The sequence below is a fragment of the Pseudochaenichthys georgianus genome, chromosome 21, assembly GCF_902827115.2.
Source record: "Pseudochaenichthys georgianus chromosome 21, fPseGeo1.2, whole genome shotgun sequence".
Taxonomy (NCBI): Eukaryota; Metazoa; Chordata; class Actinopteri; order Perciformes; family Channichthyidae; genus Pseudochaenichthys; species Pseudochaenichthys georgianus.
The window spans coordinates 27623930-27645703 of NC_047523.1; the positions used below are offsets into that span (position 1 = coordinate 27623930).

General features: G+C 39.3%; 2 protein-coding genes across 3 annotated transcripts in view; one reads left to right on the forward strand and one right to left on the reverse strand.

The window, feature by feature from the left end:
* Positions 1-17632, forward strand: part of LOC117467023 (glypican-6-like) — a 117591-nt gene extending 99959 nt beyond the window's left edge. For both annotated transcript variants that reach the window (XM_034110579.1, XM_034110580.1), the window contains 3 exons: positions 11531-11667; positions 14098-14273; positions 15196-17632. In XM_034110579.1, the coding sequence (XP_033966470.1) occupies positions 11531-11667; positions 14098-14273; positions 15196-15401 (519 nt within the window). In that variant the 3' untranslated portion in view covers positions 15402-17632. The remainder of the gene's footprint in view (positions 1-11530; positions 11668-14097; positions 14274-15195) is intronic.
* A 209-nt stretch (positions 17633-17841) lies between these two features.
* Positions 17842-21570, reverse strand: dct (dopachrome tautomerase). The gene is made up of 8 exons (XM_034110582.1): positions 21282-21570; positions 20874-21173; positions 20484-20584; positions 19694-19860; positions 19378-19557; positions 19145-19280; positions 18843-19044; positions 17842-18119 (listed from the first exon to the last, which is right to left on the reverse strand). Exons 1-8 carry the CDS (start codon positions 21568-21570, stop codon positions 17941-17943), a joined length of 1554 nt encoding a protein of 517 aa, XP_033966473.1. The 3' UTR covers positions 17842-17940.
* Between the last annotated feature and the right edge of the window lie 204 nt (positions 21571-21774).

Sequence of the window (21774 nt, forward strand, 5' to 3'; positions counted from 1 at the left end):
AGAATTATAAAGCTGTGGTCTCAATAATGCTTTCTGAAGAAATTGTACTTTGTATAGGCTATATGAGAATATTTTCAATCATATTTCAAATTCATATTTCATACATGCTTTTGTCTAATGAGGGAAACTATAGGAAAATACCTTTAAACCATTTCTATTGCTCACTCCTTTCATCACTCCTTTCATCACTTTCAACGCCGTGTTCACGTTGCATTGAAGTAAGGATCGAATGGGAAAAGTGTTTTAGTGAATTCTAGGCCCACATTTATCAAAGTGCTGTAAAGGAAATGTAGAAAGGTTCTTTGTGTCCATATAAGGATAAACATGTAGCTCTTACCATGTTCATTCACTAGTAGAAACCAACCAGAAAAGAACTGAGACGAAATAATAAGGAACCTTCGAAGAGAGAAACAAAAGGAAAGAAAACCAAAGAAGGGAGGTCTGACTTCTGGTTTCCATCCTCACTCAAATAAATGACGTTAATTGAACACCCTGATTTAGTGTCAGCCAAGCTTTATGATAGGCTGTCCAATAAAGAGCTCCGACATAACATCTAGAGGTCTAGTTTTAAAAGTTTAGCCACATTTGAATGGCATTCCGTTCAAAGCAAGCTCATAATGGAAAAGTTTGACGTGTCAGATGTTAAATAGTGTTTTTGTCAGGTCAGTTTTGTATGAATTTGAATACTTGCCATATAAATGATTCTTATACTCCATGCTGATTTCACTTCACCTTGACTGCTGCAATCACTTCATGATCAGAGGTATACAGTTGGATACATGTGTATTTATGTATTGAATACAATCTGGGTATCATCCAGGGGGGTGAGAGTGACTAACTATATGGAAATGAGCTATTAGCTCAAATCTGGAATAATCCATCTCTTCTCTTTTCTGAGATGAATGTATTTGTATGCATGGTCCTGGTTGAAATAAATACATGATAATATAAATGGAGTCTACAGAGTCACACATTTAAAACACTAACATAGTTAAATAAGAAATAACAAATACAGAGAGAGTGAAGACTTAATCTGCCCATATACTCATCACATTCATTCCATAATCATTTAGCTAAAATACTATTTATTTTCATTAACCATCATCATAACTCAATCATTTCACAATTCATCCATTCTTAAAGGTGGGGTAGGTAAGTTTGAGAAACTGGCTCGAGATACTTGTTATATTCCATGGAATGCTCTTAACATCCCGATAGCTATGAATATCTTAAGTGCTTTGACAATAAATCCATAAAAAGATGTCATCAGTGGAAGCCGTAGTACTGTAAAAAGCACGACCAATCATTTGAGCCCGCCCGGCTAAAGTAACTGGATCTGTGCCTTCCATCTGTGCACAAACTTATGCCCTCATTGGTCATGTGCGAGTTCGTGTGTGTTGGAGGAGGGGCTCTGTAAGGAAGTGGCAGATTTGTTCCGGCTGTGTATTTTCAAATTGGCTGGTTTCTCCAAAATGACCTACCCCACCTTTAAGGTTAAATCAAAGGCCAAGTCAACCAGTGGTTTGAAGCAGGACGATCATTTTTCACATAAGAAGCGCATTGATTTATTTAAATAATTGTATGCATCGTCCCTCCTTTCTGAACGACTAATGCTGGTGCCACAAAGGCTCTGCTTCTTTTCCATATCTGTCACTACATTAATGAGGCACATTGGCCCTGTTACACTCTCTGCTGCGTGCTCTCTGGGGAGCTCGGCCTGCTGATGATTGCTCTGTTCTCCACAGAGCATTGCTTCCCTTTAATCATCTCCCTTTTTCAAACTTCTTCTGTTGTGGCCTTGGGCGAATCACAAGCACAAACTCACCACTGTTTCAGCAATATTCTGTCATTTCCCCCCCGCACTGTGGGATCATTGTCTGATTAATGTTGCTCACCATGATACGACATACTGCCTTACTCTGTAGATACCATGGGACTGAACAAATGGTTTGAGGCAATATTATGTAAAACGAGCCGCTGAGTATGCCCCACCGTTAATTGACAGCACATAAATATTACATGAGCTTCAACAACATGAAGTGATTTGTCATTTATAAGATAAAAAGATCCTGATGAGCAATTTGAAATATGGACAAAAATACTGTTTAAGCCGGTAACAGTAACTGGGCTCTAAAAACACCTGTTTATTATTTTTAAACAATCGGGCTAACACAAATATCTCTTAAATCAATGATGTAGTTTATCTTTTTCTATTTGTGCAATGCATTTTGGGGGATTATTTCTCAGTACATTTGATACCACCTGATCAAATTAGCCTAAAGAGACCAAAGTGGTTGTAATTATGCGTCTCTTGTAACAACACATCTCCTATTTTTGGAACAAGCATAATCTTTCAAGTACACAGACACTCAGCGTCACATTGAATTACAGGCATGATGAATTATTTCCCTTGCAACATTATGAACACTTTTGAAAGTTGAAAATAAAGTTATGTCTCCAGGGTGTCATATAAGTCAGCGATTAGATTTTTTCTCAGATTTTTCTCTCTGATGTAAGGAATCAAAACTAACTTTGACAACACTGTCAAATCAAGTATTGTAATTGTGTAAATTCATCAAGACTGTGTACAGTATTGTTTAAGGCAGCAGTTTTAAAATCTTAAAGTATGTGATAGGGTGACAGTGAAGTGATAAATATTCATTACTTTTTGCTTGTTTCCTGAATAGTACAGTATCTTTATCCTCCCATCACTTTTTGTTCAAATCCCGGGCTTGAATATAAAAACAAATGCAAAAATAATGTCCGGTTTTGAATAACAATAGAACTCCACTTTATCTCAAGTATCTACTCTCAGGAAGCAGCATAATAACAATATCACAGTGCTGTCACCGTAAGATATAAGAAAGATCTATGCGCGGCTCAGGCTGAGGCTTTGTGGACATGTCCGTGTTAAATCATGTCATAGTATTCTGCTGTGGCACATTTATGCTGGGACATAATCAGATGTAATCAAGGGAAATAAGGAGGGTGGCTCCAGCTGAGAACTGAACAAAGGGCAATAGCCCACAGAATGATGCTAAAAACGTGTTTGCCGTGAACACACGGAGTGAAGCCCGGCAGCAGAGGACAGAAACCACGGCTGCTCTGTCATATCCAACCTTGTTTTTTTGTTTGAAAGTGGCTGTGCCGTTTTCTAACCATGATTTGCTTTCGTCTACCATTCCAATCTTTGCGAGTAGTGCAAAATAAACAACTGGGCGATATCCTTCTAGTTTCATCTATTGTGAAGTCACAGAGGGGAAACATATTTTCTTTTCCCTCTCTTGATGGATATTGATTGGATGAAAACAGGCCAGACCAATAATGCACTCAGCTAGTTACCTGCTCTAAGCAACACTGCCAGTCACCTCTGAGGTGAGTGTTTCCAGACAAGGACAACATGAGACCTGACAAGTGGGGGGCAACTGCTACTGAAAACATTATCACAGAGGTCATTTACTTGGTATGCTTTGGGCTAGCCAATATTATTTCTACTCAACCAGATGGCAGGCCTTGGTTGAGAGAATCTGCTGTTTATGTGTGGACCTGAGCGAATGAGTTTATGACGTGTTATACACCAGATTAAATAGCCATGTCCGGGGACATGCACCCACAGGGCGTCGGCACCCTGATACTCGACACTGTGGCAGTCATTCTGTTGGCCTCGTGACCGCATAGTGCACTCATACTTGGGGAGGAGAGTGTATTAGTTGTGTAGGATTGACTCAGTCAACAATATAAACTTGATCAAGAATGTGATGAAGAGGCAGAGTTATTCTGACTGTGGCCTTCCTCCCTGTGAGAAAGTATTCAGCCTGTCCTCAAAGTGGTCACTGGTCAGGGAGAGACTCATGGCATCGCCAAGGTCTTGGTATGAGCACAACCGACTCCCTGACCTCTGTAATTGAGATGCAGGAAGAATACTGCATTCGTATATCAAATGAAAAAACTATTTTAATTCAGACAGGAGGAGGAGCAGCTGCCAGGGAAAATAAGTTGATAGAGGAGTTGTCTGCCCCTTGTGGTTCAGTGGTGAGACCTGCTGCAGAGTCTAAGATTAGATTGAACATGCACTAATTTTGCTCAGACTTGCAGCAGATGGAGATGCTCCATGTAGAGAAATGACGGCATCCCTAGATAGTTGATTACAAAATGTCAAATTGTAATTTAACAGGGGGAGAAGGCGTGCCTAAATAACAAGAGAAAGGGAGGTTTACCAGCTGACACGCAGCCAGCTGTAGGTCAGCTTTAACATCGCTCTAAGCACGATGTGTTATGAGACTAAAAGTTAAAGAGATAGTCGTATTTTTACAGAAAGGCAGATAGCACGCCCGGGCATCATCCCACAGCCAGATAAGAGCTTCGACCCCTGACATTGTGCTGTTGCCAGGAGTGTGATTGCGGCTTCAAAGCCTGTGACAGGTCAGCTTTTGATCTGAGAATAGGCAAGGGCATCCAAATACCACTGGTCAATGTCCAGTTCGCTCACATGACCGTGCTGGGCTGAAAGGTGGCACACAGAAGCCGCCCTGTTAACGATAATCCCTGTTTGTGTGCGTAAAAACAAGACTGATAATAAATACTGGGAGAAATGCTTGGAGTATGTACACACAGACGTTAAGCCGCTAATGCCTTTATCTCATTGCCTCACACTGCCTTTTTAGTACATAATTGTTCTCTGTCAACAATTCCTTGTGTTTGCTTATTTTAGATAGCCAATTCCTTTTGTGCCGTGGGTTAACATTGGACTGTATGTCTGTTATATTTGACCAGGTTTTATTTGTAAAGAGAAGAATCAGAGGTGAGGCGTGTTTGTATCACGGCACGCAATATGTGTGAGCTGTAACTCATTATGGGCCTCTTTTCAATGCTGTTTACTTCTGGATGAATCTTCTGTTTAATCTGTGTGGTAAACTTCCTGTTTTCCTGTTCCTACGGATACAAAGCAGGAACAGAGAGAGAAGAAAATAATAGATTATTGATTTGATTACGCGTATGATTGAAAAAAACATTACATTAAATTATAATTGGCAGAAAAAAAGAATAGTGCTTACAATCTTGCTGTATAGCTCATTCACATTGTGGTGCTATACAATACAAACAATGGGAGAGGGTTGTGTTAGAAGGAACAAGAGGCCGAGCATACACTCTTATATCACATCTGAAAGACAGACACGGGGCTTTTTTTCACAGAGCTTTTTGGAATAGGAGTCTGGTCTAAGATTACAGGTCAGCTAGCCATGAAACCTTCACTTTCACTTTGGACCGGTGGAGCAGAGAGAGAGACAGAAGCAAGAAGAGAGCAGAGTATTGAGGGGGGTGAGAGGGAGAGAGAAACAGCATGAAGTAATATATGGTTCCTGACAGGAAGCATGGAGACAGAGGGCGGAGGAGAAGAAATATGTCACTGGAGGAAGAGTAGCCAAAACTACACCTTGCTGCAATTTTTTCTTTTTACCCCAAAGTTTATCATGAATCCCTCCTTGTTTTAGTTTAGTACTTTTAAAGGATTAGTCGTGTGAGATTTTGTGTTTTTGGAATCCTTACCAAGGAAAACACAAAGACCAACGATACATTTTCATTTGATTTTCTCCAAAAGCCAAAGCCTGATATCAGTCACAGCAGTATTGTTCTGTTCACGGCTGATTCCTTTTTAATCGATGCATTCCTCATGCTGCTGGAATACTTACCTGGGCACCAAATGTGCATTTATCCCCAACTAACAATACTTAAATCAATAAACCACTTTATATTTCTGTAATTAACTACTATCTGCTATAAAACTGCAAGTCTTTTTCAACACTTAAATTGATTTAAATCTTGGGTTTGAGACTGAGTCACATAGATGGGGTCAGAGAAGTCAGAAAGTATTGAAAGATGTGTTTATTAAATGTAATATATAGAAAACTGCCAGTACACAGTACAATCTGGAGTGTTCATTTAACACTGTGATAAGGACCATATGTTCACTGGCTCAGTGTTAAAATAGACTCGTTAAGTGTTAAATTAACACTTAAGGGAGGGATTAACACTCTTCAATTTTTCAATGTTAACACTGAGCCAGTGAACATATGGTCCTTATCACAGAGTGTTAGATTAACACTCCAGATGTTACTGTATTACAGTTTGTTTAACAAGAAGTCTTTTGGCGTGCATTTTCACAAAGTTGTATGGAACTATATATATCATGCCTTTTAAGAAATAGATAATGTAGATGATCTGATGGATTAAACAGATAGAGGGCAAGGCCATGTGAAGCCCTGCAGGACGAGCCTTCCTCCTAAAGACCTTGTGAAAGTGCAAGAGATATGCATGTGTTCTTTTCTTCGTTTCACTGTGCATCAGTTTGAAATAGAAACACATCAAGCGTTGCCTGAACGAAAATGTGCTTATACTATTAACAGTATAATTAAAATATTTCATCTGGTTTTGTAAAAGAAAAAATAACAGTAGGGGAGTATTGTTGGGTTGATGTAAAATCAACAATTTAATTATACCCACTGTGAAAAATCACATAGAACAAATAAAAAATGTTCTGTATTATTAACAGTAATTTCCCCTGTTTAGCGTTCATTAGCAGTATTTAAAACAGGGGTAGTTTACTAATACCAATACTGTACATGTAAATGTCCTTCTAATTCTGTAATGTGTGTGTATGTTTTAATGTTAAATATGGGTAATTAGATTAACTTAAATCCTTGTCAAAATCTCATGTACATATGCTACAAAATGTTTTTTTGTGGAGATGAAAGAAAACCAAATCCTTCGTGTCATGTTTAAAACATTATTCTGCTGTGCATGCAGTGAACACATCTGTGCAGTTAAATTGTCCCAGCACCCAGCTCGAGTGCGCTAGAATTTGAAAGTACAAAAATCTGCCCCTTCCTTCAGACTTCCTTACAGAGCCCCTCCTCCAACAAACGCGCACATGACCAATGAGGGCACGAGATACGTTTGTGCACAGATGGAAGGCTGACAGGCAGGTAGGCCATCCAGTCATTTTAGCCAGGCCGCCTAAAACGATTGGTCGTGCTTTTTACAGCACCACGGCTTCCACAGATGACATTTTCTTTATGTATTAATTGTCAAAGCATTTAATGTACTCATTGCTATCGGGATGTTAAGAGCATTCCATGGAATATAACAACAAGTGTTTCTGAAGTGAATTACCTATGTGTATCTATAAGGTCCTTTGAAGGAAATAGGAAATGGTATAATATAAAACAATCATGGTTTCCGGTGAGGAAATGTTTCTATCAACTGCCTTGTCAGCCCTGGTTAACGAACCAGCCTAATAACACATTACATATCCTCATGGATTGAAATAACTATCACACTTCCTGATTAAAGTCATCTGTTAGGATGTCATGGGAAAAGAAATGCACTGTAATTTCCTGATATGAGGCGACCGGGAGGTGTTTGGCTTTCTATGATCTTCATTGTGATTTTTAATGACAATATTAACACTGTCAGTAGTACAGTAGGCAGAGTGATAATAACAAGCTCTCTGCTTCCTCACATACCATCACCATACGGGGATGACTATGTGGACATGTTTGATGTTTATACCTATTGTGTACTTTAGTCTTTCATTAGTCCTCCTAATCTCTTCTGTTTCGATTGCAAGTATGTGGTCTTCATGCTAGACCACTCAACTTCCTGTGAATGTAAAGTTTGAAGAAAACATCACGAGTAGACATAATTGGTTTAAATCATGAATACATTTCTCACTTCTATTTCATCTATGTGTTTGCTTTCTGGAAGCATTCATCTGTCTCCCCATTTCTCAAAGACATAGTGCCATCTAGTGTGCATTGCAGCATGTTGCATGTTGCTTGCCGAGGATGCTTGTTGCAGTCATATTATTTATTCATGGGCAATGCGCAATAAAGAGAAGCAGACTTTTCCCAAAGGCATTTTATCTTGTGAAAAGGCCTTTCCTCTTTCTGTCCTTAAAGCATCTGACATGTGGGTATTTTATGTTCATCAGGTTCTTTTTTGTGTTGCAGTTTTCCTTATACTAGGGAATTGTGTGAAACTATACTCAAGTGATGTGTTGTGTGGATGGTTGAAATAGGAAGCATCCAACTTTCAGTCACTCTCTATAATGGCTATAAACAGCTTGTTTTTCCAATACTTCACAATATATATACAGTATGTGTGTGTAATAATCATAAGTAGGGTTGGGTATCGTTTGAATTTCCACGATTCCAATTACGATTCCGATTCTACTTTTCGATTCCGGTTCTTAACGGTTCTCGATTCCGATTCTTTGAGGGGCAGGGTAAAAAAATGATACATGCTTCTTCCACCAAAAAAATTACATTTATTCGAGAAACTTTTACACAGGTTAGTTTAAAGTAATATTCACATTAATCAGTCTGTTTATATTCACTGCTATGTAACTTTAACCTGAGAACCACTGAAGCTACAACAGTGCAACAGTCCAACTTTTAAAAACAGTTCTTGTTGAGAAAAACAAGCATATCTGCCTTCTCAGGCATACCGGGAAGAAATGTTTGAACATTTTTAAGTAAAATGCTTCAATCTGGTGCACACGCAGAATTACTAGAGACTAGATCTAGGGGGTACAACTCTAAACACCCATATGAAAAAGATCGGTTTACATTTTAATAATTAAATAACAAATAGCCTACATGTAACGCATTTTATTTTTGTTGTTCATTCATATCTTATTTTACTATTTTATTCATGCATATTTTTTTATCTCCAGTTTAAAACGATATGTCTGGTTTACTGTCCTATAGTATACATTGGAATGATTTCAAACCTGTTTTATCCCAATAATTATAAGAGTGCCTTGGAAATATGTGTTTACATAAATTGTGATCAAAACGTTTGAGACCCACTGAGATAACTTAGACTAAAGTGAACTATCTAAACACACAAGAGTCCTTTACCTCACTGAGCTGAAGTTATCAGCCTCTCAGTCTGACTGGAGAGGACTCTCCCTCCACATCATTGTAGAAACATCTTCTTCTTCCGTTAGCACAGCTAGCACCAGATGCTAATAACAACAGCGCCGGTTCCAGTGCACCCTCCCAAAGTGCTCACGCGCACTTTGGCTGTGAGCTGCGGTTGCCAGATAAGCCAACATCCCCCATTTTCATCACTTGCAGCGCCCATCGTACAGGGCAAATGAAAAGTGTAACCGGGATGAAAAGGGTGTTACATTTACTTAATTATGAATGTTGTTACATCAAGGCCAAAAATTAGGATGAGCACCAACGGTCAAAACATTTATTTTTTCTCCCAGAGCTGTCAGCGCGGCGCCTCCACAGATCTGGCGCCCTAGGCGAACATTTATAATGCCAGTGCGACGGGCCGGCCCTGGTCTCAGGTTACACTGTAGGAAATGTAGATACAACGCTACATTTCCCGCCCCGCTGCAGTCATGCAGTAGGCTACGGAGAGCGGCGAGAAACATTTCCTCAGGAATCGAAAAGCGGAACCGAAATTCACATTTATAAATGATGCCGTTGGAATCGAAATGTTGGAACCGGTTCCGAACCGGAACCGGTTCTCGGTACCCAACCCTAATCATAAGCCATTATTAGTCATCTCAGCCCATCCATCCATCCATCCATCCATCTTCTCCCGCGTATTCCAGCAGGGAGCCCCAAACTTTCTTTTCCCTGGCCACATCAACCAGCTCTGACTGGGGGATCCCAAGGCGCTCCCAGGCCAGCGAAGAGATAAAATCCCTCCACCTGGTCCTAGGTCTACCCCTTGGTCTCTTCCCAGCTGGACGTGCCTGGAACACCTAACTAGGTGCCCGAACCACCTCAACTGGCTCCTTTCGACACGAAGGAGGAGCGGCTCAACTCCGAGTCCCTCCCGGATGACCGAACTTCTCACCTTATCCCTAAGGGAGACACCAGCCACCCGGCGGAGGAAACCCATCTCGGCCGCTTGTATCTGCGATCTCGTTCTTTCGGTCATGACCCATCCTTCATGACCATAGGTGAGGGTAGGAACGAAAATGGCCCGGTAGACAGAGAGCTTTGCCTTCTGGCTCAGCTCCCTTTTCGTCACAACGGTGCGGTAAAGCGACTGCAGTACCGCTCCCGCTGCTCCGATTCTCCGGCCCATCTCACGCTCCATTGTTCCCTCACTCGAGAACAAGACCCCGAGATACTTGAACTCCTTCACTTGGGGTAAGGACTCATTCCCTACTTGGAGTGCGGCTGAGTCATCTCAGTCCATTAAAGAATATAATAAGTAATCTATTTACAGCCACAATAAATACAGCAGTGCCATGTTTACGAGAGGTGCTAATTAAATATGTGCATACACTAAAGATGAGTTCCTTATTCCCAGTTCAACTCACACTTGTTACAGGTTTTGCCAACGAAAAAAACTGTGAATCTCTCACTTGTTAAACTTAACTTAATGTGTGAGGTTTAGTCAAACATTGCCAGTCAATCTCTTGCATTGAGTGTAGCTTTGACCCTCGGGGCAGTATCAGAGCCGCTGAAGTGCTTTGGCATCAGTGTGACAGGATTAACACATCAAAAGCCAAGTCGGGGCCTACAGCAGCGTCACACAGTCAGTACAGCACCTTTCATGTTCTGCTCAGGTTCACCACAATTTCACGTAAGCCAACAGCAAGTCAGACGGAAAAAGATAATGGGGGCCAACCTGCTGCTATCAGGCTTTCCCTCAGCTTCAGTGAAATATGTCAAATTCTGTGTTTGATGAAAGATTGGAGTTCAACAGGCTCAAGTCAGGAAATGATATCTGAATATGTCACATGGCTGGGATGCAAAGAAACATTTAAGTCTGACATTCAAGCTGAAATGATTGCTGCGATCCTGCATGGTCTTACTTTCTCATGATGCAAACATTCGATAGACGACGTGGAGGGAAAATTAAACCAAAATCATTTTTGGGCAGTCAAAGAGTTAAGATGTCTTAGGGTTGAATCCCAAGATGTATAATCCCTTTGATAAGATGTGGTAATAAGTGACGGTGGGGCAGGTTTATAATGAGTTTTCAAATCGGATGTATCATGAGTAACAGAGAGATTTTAAAAGACTAAAGCTCAGTTAGGACGTTCTTGACACAAATGCTTGTTACCTATTTGTCATTAGAAACTTCAAGGAGATATTTCAGTATTTTTCTAGATTTTTCAAGGATGTTTGGTAATTAGTAATGATGATGAAATGCTTTGCGGGCAACAGCATAAATAAAGGAATTGGGTATGTGAACGGTTGTCATCAGAAGTCAAAGAAACGCGTTGTTCACACTGCTATTTTTTTTATTATTTCATGCTTGGGATGAATACTATCTTAAATAACAAAATGTCCAATGTGCTGCCAATTAATATGTACCGTCTTATATTTGCAGCATTATTTACTGTGTGTCGTGTTTGTATGAATATGATATGTGCATCACTTTCAGCTATAACTCAAAGGCTGAAACTGCTATATTGAAACCCAGACAGGATTTGATTTATCAGGGCTTTTCTCCCCACTTACAGTATGTAATGACCCCTATCTTTGCTTAGGTGGTCGACATTAAAGAGAAACTGAAGCTGTCAAAGAAATGTTGGTCCAACCTGCCCGAGGCGATGTGTTCGGAGAACAGAGTGACCGCTGGAAATGCCAGCGATGAGGACTGCTGGAATGGACACACCAAGGGCAGGTGAGTGCACCAGGCCCGGGGCTAATGCAGGCTTAAACAAAAGGTTACTTCAAGTCCAAAGTCTGTTCAATTCAGTCTGATCAGACTAATCCTAGAAATAATAACAAGATTTGAACCTTATTCAAACAAAGCTGTGCAAAAGTATGGCATAGTTTGACTGTTATTCATCAACCAATACAATAACAAGTGACCTCTTTGGTTTGTATTCACCCTTTACTTTATATTGAAATGTAATTTTTAAAAAGCTTTCTACATTTCTGTCAGTGTTATTTTTTGGAATTGTATGTGTTTTTATTCTTTAAAATGTGCAACTAGCATGGTGCGTCCGTCCCTGTTGATCTGATTTCATTTTTTGAGGAAAAAAGGTGCACAAGCGAAATAAATTCCCACCGCCATGGCTGAGGTCCCAGATGATTGTTTTTTGCGACCTATATCCATACCATCAGCTGTATGATCAAAATATGTTCTGCTTTAATTAATGATAACATTATTTGAATTACTCTAAACCTGGTGATTTAATGTTGTAGATTCGTGTTGGAATTGGCTGGTATTGTCTGTGAAAAAATAGATATATGACTAAATAAATGATGCCCAGTGTTCATTACATGTTGCATAAGTCACTGAGATGCCAGAGGTTTGTTTTAGCCAGGGTGACCCGGGCTTATGGAGGGAAATGCTGTGGTGCGGCAGAATTTGTGAAAGGCCCTCACATGATGGCCTGCTGCTTATTTATCAGACAGGAGCGCAGGCAGCTGACATGCTTACTCTGAAGAAATATATTACAAGTGTGTCAGAACATGACCCTCACAAGAAACATTACATGATTAGGATATATTTCACCAACACTGTTCTAACCTCTGAGAGCTGTTCTCAAATCTGTGAGAATTAAACCTCCAGTTTGAAATAATATTTATGTATCAGTACCCTTAGCCTTTCTCTAGTTCTTATTGACTTCAGACTTCTGATCAAGATAATTCTTTGCACATGAGAGAGCTCAGACTCTATAATCCTTTTGTCTAGTGTGCAGTGTACTCAAGTATAATCCATTCTTCAAAATTAGAAAACTAGTTTTGTTGTTTTGCTTTAAACAGAAAACAGGAAAGTTTATTTGTTGCATAGTTAATTCACATTAAAAAGTAAAATAGTACAAATGAAGAGATTTAACTGAAATTAAAATAATACTATCAAAATAAAAGTGTAAAGTGTTATTGACAGGAGAACAAGGCTAAAGTTAAATGTATAGAGATATTATATTTATTTGAGTGGAGTTCATTCATATGTGTTTCTATTATATTTATCCCTATTTCATATTCCCTACCCAAGTTAACAGCATTTATAAAAATCCCCAACAGAGGTCGCCATTTCCAACCATGAAGTTATACTATTAACATGGTATCAAATATTATCTGACTGCACTTCATTCCCATATGAAGTTTATTAAAGTTCCTATTTCAGTTTCACATGTCCTCTCAAAAGTGTATAAGCATGACTTGACCATGACTTGACCATGACCAGATGTTCCCTCACTTGTTTTAAATGTTTCCACATCCAGCTACAAGTTTAGACCAATAACCACATTACATGTTTTCTCCAATCCCTACTATATTTGACATTTTTCTGTTTGTGTTTTTGACATTCTCTACATTTCTTATTATATCTACTATACAACAACTTTTTTGGGGACATACTATGGCTTTTTATGTATTTGATGTGGTTTACTTTACCATGACGTTTTATCTAACAATTCGATTCGCTGTGACATAAAAAGTTCATAATATTGTATCTCAGTACAACAAATTTTCATTTCATTTCAAACCTTTATTTAACCAGATTGGTCCCATTGAGATCAGAGATCTCTTTTTCAAGGGAGACCTGCAGCATATAGGTTCCACATGAAACATAAAACAATAAAGGACATTATACATTATATTTACAGGATACATAGTTATAGACATTTACAAGTGCCCATTGTATCAGCAAGCATTTCATTTACCCTAGCTTTAAAAACATGCAGAGGAATGAGATTGCTCAGTTTCAATTCTTGCTGAAGATTGTATACTAAATACTACTACATACTTCACCACATACTATACTATCATTTTTTGCCAAATATTCATATATTTTTGTATCTTTTACTTTACTACAACTATATTATGACATACTATACCATGACATTTTTCATGACATGCCTTATTCAATACACAAGGGGAAATGAAAGTTACACCAAAGCACTAACCGTTTTTTTCCAATATGTTTTTCAATGTTTTTGAACATTTCAAGAAATTGTCAACAAGCAAGTCTTGTGTTTTTCACTGGAAAGGAAATTATAGACCAATTAAGTTATTTTCTCTTTGACACTCACTGGATCCCTTTTCCTTTTAACAAGCCACATTATGTTTATTTTATTTGTTGCATTTTTTCCCTTAAAAGGTACTTTCCTGAAGTCCAAAAGGATGGACTCACCAACCAGGTGAATAACCCCGAGGTGGCTGTGGACATCACCCGCCCTGACACCCTAATCCGCCAGCAGATCATGGCTCTCAGGGTGATGACCAACAAGTTGAAAAATGCCTACAACGGCAATGATATCTACTTTCAAGACTCAAGTGAGCAAGTTGTCCCTTTCCCATGCACACACCTGACAACATGCTACTTTTTGTATTAAGGCAGGAAATGTATTTGTTGGACCTGACTGGTCAAGTGCATACTGCAACTTGTCACTCATTTTGATTAGCTGTTAACTTTGAAATAGTACCTAACCTTGAGGTGGCAGTAATCGACAGAAGTAAAGCCACAAGAGGCACAGAGGGAGTAAATAACAGGCAGTGTGTCGAAAAACACTGTCAATGTGAAAAAGGTCAAAGAAAACCTGATGAAGACGGAAGTAGAAAGATTCACAGAGTGAATAAAACACTAACATATTATCACTTGAATTTGATACAGAAAATGTTTATCCAACTCACAGAGACCAGTTTTACTGTACACTTATTTGCGAAATGGTGTCTATTTGATAAAGTCCCATTATTAGCTCCTCTTAGCTCTGTGTTGGTCATTATTGAGGAAATTGTTTATCAAAGCTGTGTTTGAAAAAGACGTAGATGAGAAAATTGAGTTTTAACCAAAACCGAAAAGCCAAAACAGTTAGCTTAAAGACACTAACATGCTGCAAAGAGCTACACATGGGATCTGCAGAAAGTTCATACTTTGCTGGGGGTGTATTACTATGAATGACACTTCTCATATACACATAGTCATTTGCCCACTTTCAATAATATACAAATGTTAATTGTTTCAGCCTCACGTGACTGCGAAGAAGATGCACGTTCCTTTAACTCTCTATAGGGGATCTTTGTTTGCACAATCTTTTGAAACTGGACCTGAAAACAAGATAGCTAGAGCATTCACTCTTATGCGTCAGAGGCTTCAATCTTTGGCGTAATCACAACGTCAGCTCGGATGAATTGTTGACAATTGTTTACATTTCCAGTGGTGTACTCAGTCTGCTTGTGTTTTGTTCTGGTGTTGCAGGTGATGAAGGCAGCGGCTCAGGCAGTGGCAGCGGCTGCACAGAAGCCTGCCCCACAGAGGCGGGCGGTGCTGCCTCAGAGGCCCCGGTGGTGGAAGCTGATCGGCGCGGGCCTGTGGACGACTCTGCCCCGCTCCGAGCTCCCTCTGTAGCGCTGCCAACCATTCTGGCCCTCTCAGCCCTGGCACTCCACCAGCTATGGAGATAATGCTGGAGGAACCGGCTAAACATGGACAGCAGGGTTTTATTTTATTTTTGCAGTTTTTGTATTCGGGCAGATTGGAGCTACAGTCATGCTGCCAGCCTCGAGGCTGGAAGAGTCTGCTCTGAAAAAGAGAGCAGCCATGCTTCGTGATTTCCCACTTTCCCAAAGATCATGCAGTGCCATCCTTAGACTTGACATTTTATGGCATCACCTCTCCATCTAACACTGATGCCGACCCAAAAAACTCTGCTTCAGAGATTTCTTGCACATATGGCAGGTATTAATGTAGTTCTCCATGTGGAAAAATATAACACGCACTTTGATTGTTTTGATTTTCTTTTTTACGCAAAAATTGTTTGTGTGTTGAAAAATGTTGAGAATGTGGTCACATAAGGTAACATTATATTTTAAAACCAAAACAGTGGATAATGACAGAAAATGAAGGAACATTTCTGCCTCAAATTTTTAATTGAATCCTTGTTCCATCGCCATTAAATCATGTGCCAATTATTGATTTTGGATGTTTTCATCATCATATATCCATGTTTGTTTTTAGAACAATCGTGTTGCTTAATCTTGTGTTTCACAGTCATTTCCACCATGGTGTTTGTTAGCTTAAGCGTATCATTGGTTTGTCATGGATCTGCTCTGTTCAACAGCCGCCTTGTGCTGAACTCACATTTTGTTAAAAGGGATAAGATTGACATTTTTGTATACTAATGTCCCTTGCAAAAAATTACAATCTTTAAAACATTCTGATATAATGCTGGTATGTGTGCTTGTTTCAGGAGTTAACAGCCTGGACAGAATGCTAACAGTTACTTACAGACAGAGAAGGTCCCACCAGTGTAGAGTAATGCCATCAAAGTGATGCTGGAAAACACATTTGAATCCACTCCAATATATAATGATTGATTCATAATGTCATGGTTTTCTTTTGAATTATATTATTTGAATTGTGTCTCCATAAAGGTAGTAAGCCAGTGTTAGCATTCAACAATTATGCACACCATCATTGACCGGTAAGCATACCTCTCAATATGAGGTACATCAATTATCCATTTCATGTCTTTAGATATTTAAACTATTCTAAACATACCATGCTGACATTATAAATGCCTTATAGGCACAATAATGGAAAATCATGACCTGGACATTGCCTTATAAAGGGCACACCCACTCAATTTCAGAATCACTATCACAGGTGGAAATCTTGCACTGCTTGAATCTTGAAATTAACTTAAATTAACTTTTGGTAACATTTTCTTCGCCATTCTCAGAATACTCTACAAATATTTTCACAAATATTACACATTTTTAAACTTCAAGAAATGTTTAATATTAATATACAGTAACAAAAAGAAGATTGTAAAACAGTAGTAAAAACAAGTGTTGCTATTTCTGCATATATATTAGCACAGTTCTTTAAAAGGCCAGACAATTATTAAGAAGTAGCAAACAGCACACAGTGGTTACTGGAAATGCAGAGAAAGGGCCCCTAAATGTATCTGTAAAGCTCGACTGGTTGTGTCTGCAGCACAGACAGGCTGGAAGCCGACCACAGTCACCTGTGAAATGAGAATCTGTGCAGACCGGACAGGCCTGAACGCTCCGGTGCAGCTCCTCAGCAGAGCGAACTTACAGAGAATGTGAGAGGCCTGGCAGTGCTGAGGGGGAGGACAAAACCAGCCTGTTTGTTCTCTGAGAGCCAGCTCCATAACCACCAGGCCAGCTCAGCTTACATATCCCAGGAATTAAGCAGTGTTCGCAGTATATCAGTGATTATTAGTTAAGCTTTTTCTTTATTGCAGTTTTATCCACATTGCAAGAACAAAAATATAGAAACAAAGTGTCATTTAAAAGGATTCTTTATTATGGTCTTACAGGATGCCTTTTTATGTTTTGTATCATTGAACTTTTAATGGTAATATTTTTGAAATACAACTTTAAAAATCAATTGTCTGGTTAGAGAAATGATCTGACAAATACAATTACCAGGAAACACTTTAAGTCAACCTTTTTTTACAATCAATGCAATTCTGTATGAAGTTAAATACTAATGAAGGGATGTTTGATTGGAGTTTGAATCTTATTTCAAACTAAAAGGGGCGAATAACTAGTTCAGAAAATATGCCTTATTGTTTTCCAGTGCAATTAAAATGATTGCATTTGTGTTTTGTTACTGTTCTTGAGAATAAATATTTATTAAAAACATTCCAATATATTTGTATTTGTAGTGGCTGTTAAAAAGACATTTTAAAATATAAATGTAAATTAGCTTTTGCTTTGAGAAGCTCACTATGCTACCAAAACAGTTAAGCAAACATTCATTTTGATTGGAATTTTCTTTCTTTTTCAGATCATTAATCATTAAATAATTGTTCTGATTTAAGATTTGATTTAATATTTCAAAGTAAAATGTAAGTTAATATTTAGGGTTAATATTGTCCTTTTGCATCATAGTAGGGCATATAATACATTGGCTGCTCCATTTCTTTCAGGTATGTAAAAGCATTGAAGTGTTTTTCAGAACAACGGAGGTCTAGGCTTCCTCCTCTGTGTACTTTCTATTTGTGAAGTCTGCTTTTATCAGAGGTTCAAAGCCTCTGTTTCTTCGTTGACGCAGGTAGAGCACGAAGATAAGAAGAAGCGCCAGGAGACCGATGAAGACTCCCCCCAGAGTGGAGCCCAGCACAAACACAGCCTGCCCTCCTTCTTCATCTGAAAAGAATAAAGCACAGGTGGAAATGTTCAGGGAACTATTTGCAGCAGAAAAACAAAACTAATGTAAATGTCAGTCCTCGTGATAAGATGTTCAAAATTGTGATTTGATGAGGCTTATAATTGACAGGAATGACTTAATGTTTCTCAGCTATTAACCTATACTTCAAAACTAACTCTAAAACCATTTGTTTGCAACAGAAATTGGCAATTTGAAAACACTCAACTACCCAACAGAAAGGGCAATGCCTTTCACAAACATGTATTCTCAATCTTAAAAAAAAATGATGGTGTTAAAGAAGGATAATTAGTATTTTGCATCATGATTGTATGCATTCTCGTGACACAAGTTTCTGACCTATTTTACCAGCTATCTCATAAAGATTAAAAACCTATTTGTCACTTACTGTATGAGCATAAAACAATTCTGAGATTGAACTAAATAATAGCCTTAAAGTCTTATCTGAACTCAGATGGAATTTAAAATATTTAAAGAATCTTGATCTGATTAAGCAAAGAACAATTCAGCAAACAGTTTAATTGGTAGACTTTAGGGGTGTCAGTAAGCAGATTATGTTTGGAGCCATGCTAGCTGTTTTCCAGTATTTGTGCTATGCTAATCCAGCCTCATATTCAACACACACATACAGTGGAGCTGATCTTCTCATCTAACTTTGGTAAGAGAGTGAATAAGAGTTTCCCAAAACAGTAAGACTTGCTCACCATCAAGGGCAAGAGCATAAGAATATCCCAGCTCCTCAGATGCAACATAAATCTCCTCGTTGGTGATGGGAGGAAAGAAAGGAACCATGTTGAAGTCCCTGTTGTGACCAATGGGGGCCATCTCATCGGGGTAACTGGTGTTGGATGGAACAAACCTTCTCATCCACTCGTCAAAAATGGCATCAGTGAAAGCGTGGAGCACCTGCGAAATAAACAACAAAAGAAAGTTAAACCGTGGTGATTTCAAGGAAAGACAAATCCAATGTGTCCTTTCAGAGAAAACCATGAAATCAAATGGTCACCAGAAATATGGGGTCGTTTGCTGCAGAATGAGACAAAGCGCTCGTTCCATTCAGCATGGAGTGGACCAGGTTGTGAAGGTTATTGACCGAATCATCCAGTTCACCATCTGGTTTCTCGTACCCTTCCAGAGCATTTCTGTGGGTCAGAAAGCACAAAGTCTGTTGGGTTTTGCAAACAAATAGCAGGTATACATTTAAAATGACAATTGATAATACATTTTTCAGTTTAGTACCTAAAACTGGAGGATGAGTTGGTGAAGTATGGAGGGCTGTCGAAGTCTCTGATTCCCAGACAGCTTCTGACGTCGGTCATGGTGGGCAGAGACGTGTTTGCCCTCTCCATTATCCCTCTCTGAATGAAACCCTCACTGGTGCCATTACACAGAGTCACGAGCTGATTGTACTCATCCAAACTGGAAATTAATCAAACGAAACATTAAAACGTGATTCCCAAAACTAAAACATGCATTAATGTGCCTGATTGTTTCATCATTATCAAACCATGAATGATACGGTCTGTTTACTCTCCCATCATGCTTTTGGGCTTACTTGTCACACACCACGCCCCATCTGGAGAACCTGGACTGGTTGCTGATGAGAGACGGGTTTTCTGGGTTTCGGCCCCCCAGCAGAGAGTCGGTGCACACGTCGCACTCACTTTGCCCTGTGGCAAAGTTCCAGTACGGGATCGCAAAGTTCTCATTGCCGGTTAATCTCTGCAGGCAAATGTTTTGATATAAGTTTACATTATTAGTAAAAATGTTTATTAGGGTCATCAACATCAACGCTTTTGACGGTCCTTTCACAAGCCCCAACAACTTCACTTCACTTCAATTTAGATCAAGTCAAACACATAATATCCTCTAAATTTCTCTCGCATTTTTCAAATGTTGGACCAATTGTCTGATTCTTTAAAATCTTCAACATTGACAACAAATTATAACTTGGGTGGACAGTATGGGACATTCAGAAACACTTGTTTTTGATATGAATAACATATATGTAAGGCCGGTAGCCTCCTCCTCAGAGTCACCTGAGGAGCTGTGTATTCACCAAAGTGTTATTGAATGATAAAGTAGATAATTGTGTTGTTACTTTAACAACTTTTTTTTTTTATTAAGCTGTGGTCTGGAAACAATATCAGACACTTATATGCCAAGAATAAGTATAAGATAATAAAATTAATTAAAGATGAAAAATGTCATGCACAAGTACACATACAGTATGTAGGAATGCAAAGCTGATCACCCCAATGAGAATTATAGTGTACAGCGCCAAAAGACTATTCACACCCAGTCATGCCAGAACAACACAACTTGTGTAAAAAGTGTACACATACCTGTAACTCTCGTTCCAAGCTGAGGAGGTGATATCTGTGCCATGTGATGAAAGCTGGTCCTTTGTGTGAGAAATCAATGGCTTTGAACGGACGACCTGGACCTGAAGGGAAACAAAGTGCGTCATGAGCTCTGTGTGATCACAAGGTGACCTCATTATGTCACAAAGACATCATGCTGTTAAATATACTGTTATATGTAAAACAAACATTTTAATCAAGCAAACAAATACTTTTGATGTATCACAAATAATTTCCATCATACAAATCCAACATTTCCAAAACTTTTCAGTGTGTTTTAAAAAATATGGATTAGGTCCAGACATCATAATAACTAATCATTTTGGAAATAGTAACAATAGTTTTAAAAGAAAAGTGACCATGGTCTTTTACCAAGAAGCGTGTCCCGGACAGAGTAGTAATGCTGCCAGACAAAGAAGTCGTAGATGGAGATGTTAGTAAACTGGGGCTCAGTTCCATTTGGTCCCAGGAGTCCCAACCAGTGCTGGGTGGCAATGACGTAGTCTGGTTGGGTGGTGGCCTTAGACAGCTCCAGGACATTGAGGAACTCCTGGAGCTCCTCGGGGGTCAGGGAGTGGATGTTCTTCCTCACAACAGTAGCTTTCCTTTGGTCACAGTTTGGTCCGGTCCAGCCAAATTTGCACTGACCACAGTCATAACCTGCAAAGGTACCTGCAACACACAGAGAAAACTAACATATTAAAGCATGCTGATGCTGCTTTATGTTCAGAATGAGCCATTTCTGGAGTTAAATGTTTGAAAACATTGTGAATTACTCACCGGTGCATCTGCAAGTCTGATTGAAGAATTTGGTGGGCCACCTCTCTCTGTCATCAACATTTCTCAGTCTGTACGGACCTCCCCAGGGTTTGCTGTCCACTCTGATAGCCGCGCAGCTTCCTCTCCCCGACAGAGAGCCGCACACATTGGCAGGATCTGAGCCCAGAGCGGGGCAGCACAGCTTGGACACAATCCCCTCCACTGTGCAGCACACTCGTGGAAACTGAGCATCTGCAGGCTCAGGCCAGAGCAGCAAACAAAGCAGACCAAGACCCAGAGCGTTCATCATATTTCACCAGTTTGTTTCCTTCAGTCAGTCGTGAAAAATCAGTTTGTACTTCAGCGGTAATAAGGCCAATTAGTTCCTCCAGAAGAGTGTGGAATCTCAGTCTGCTACGGTCCCCCGTTGTGTATCTTCAAATTAGATTCAGTGATAGTTTTAAATTCTGTGTAAACATCACTTAAAGCCGAATCATGTAGTGTTCCAGTGGGT

Coding starts and splice junctions, on each gene's coding strand:
- dct (XM_034110582.1), bottom strand. CDS start 21,570: ATGATGAACGCTCTGGGTCTTGGTCTGCTTTGTTTGCTGCTCTGGCCT. Junction 21,174..21,281: donor TCAGACTTGCAGATGCACCG/GTGAGTAATTCA, acceptor TGTGTGTTGCAG/GTACCTTTGCAGGTTATGAC. Junction 20,585..20,873: donor TGTCCGGGACACGCTTCTTG/GTAAAAGACCAT, acceptor GTTTCCCTTCAG/GTCCAGGTCGTCCGTTCAAA.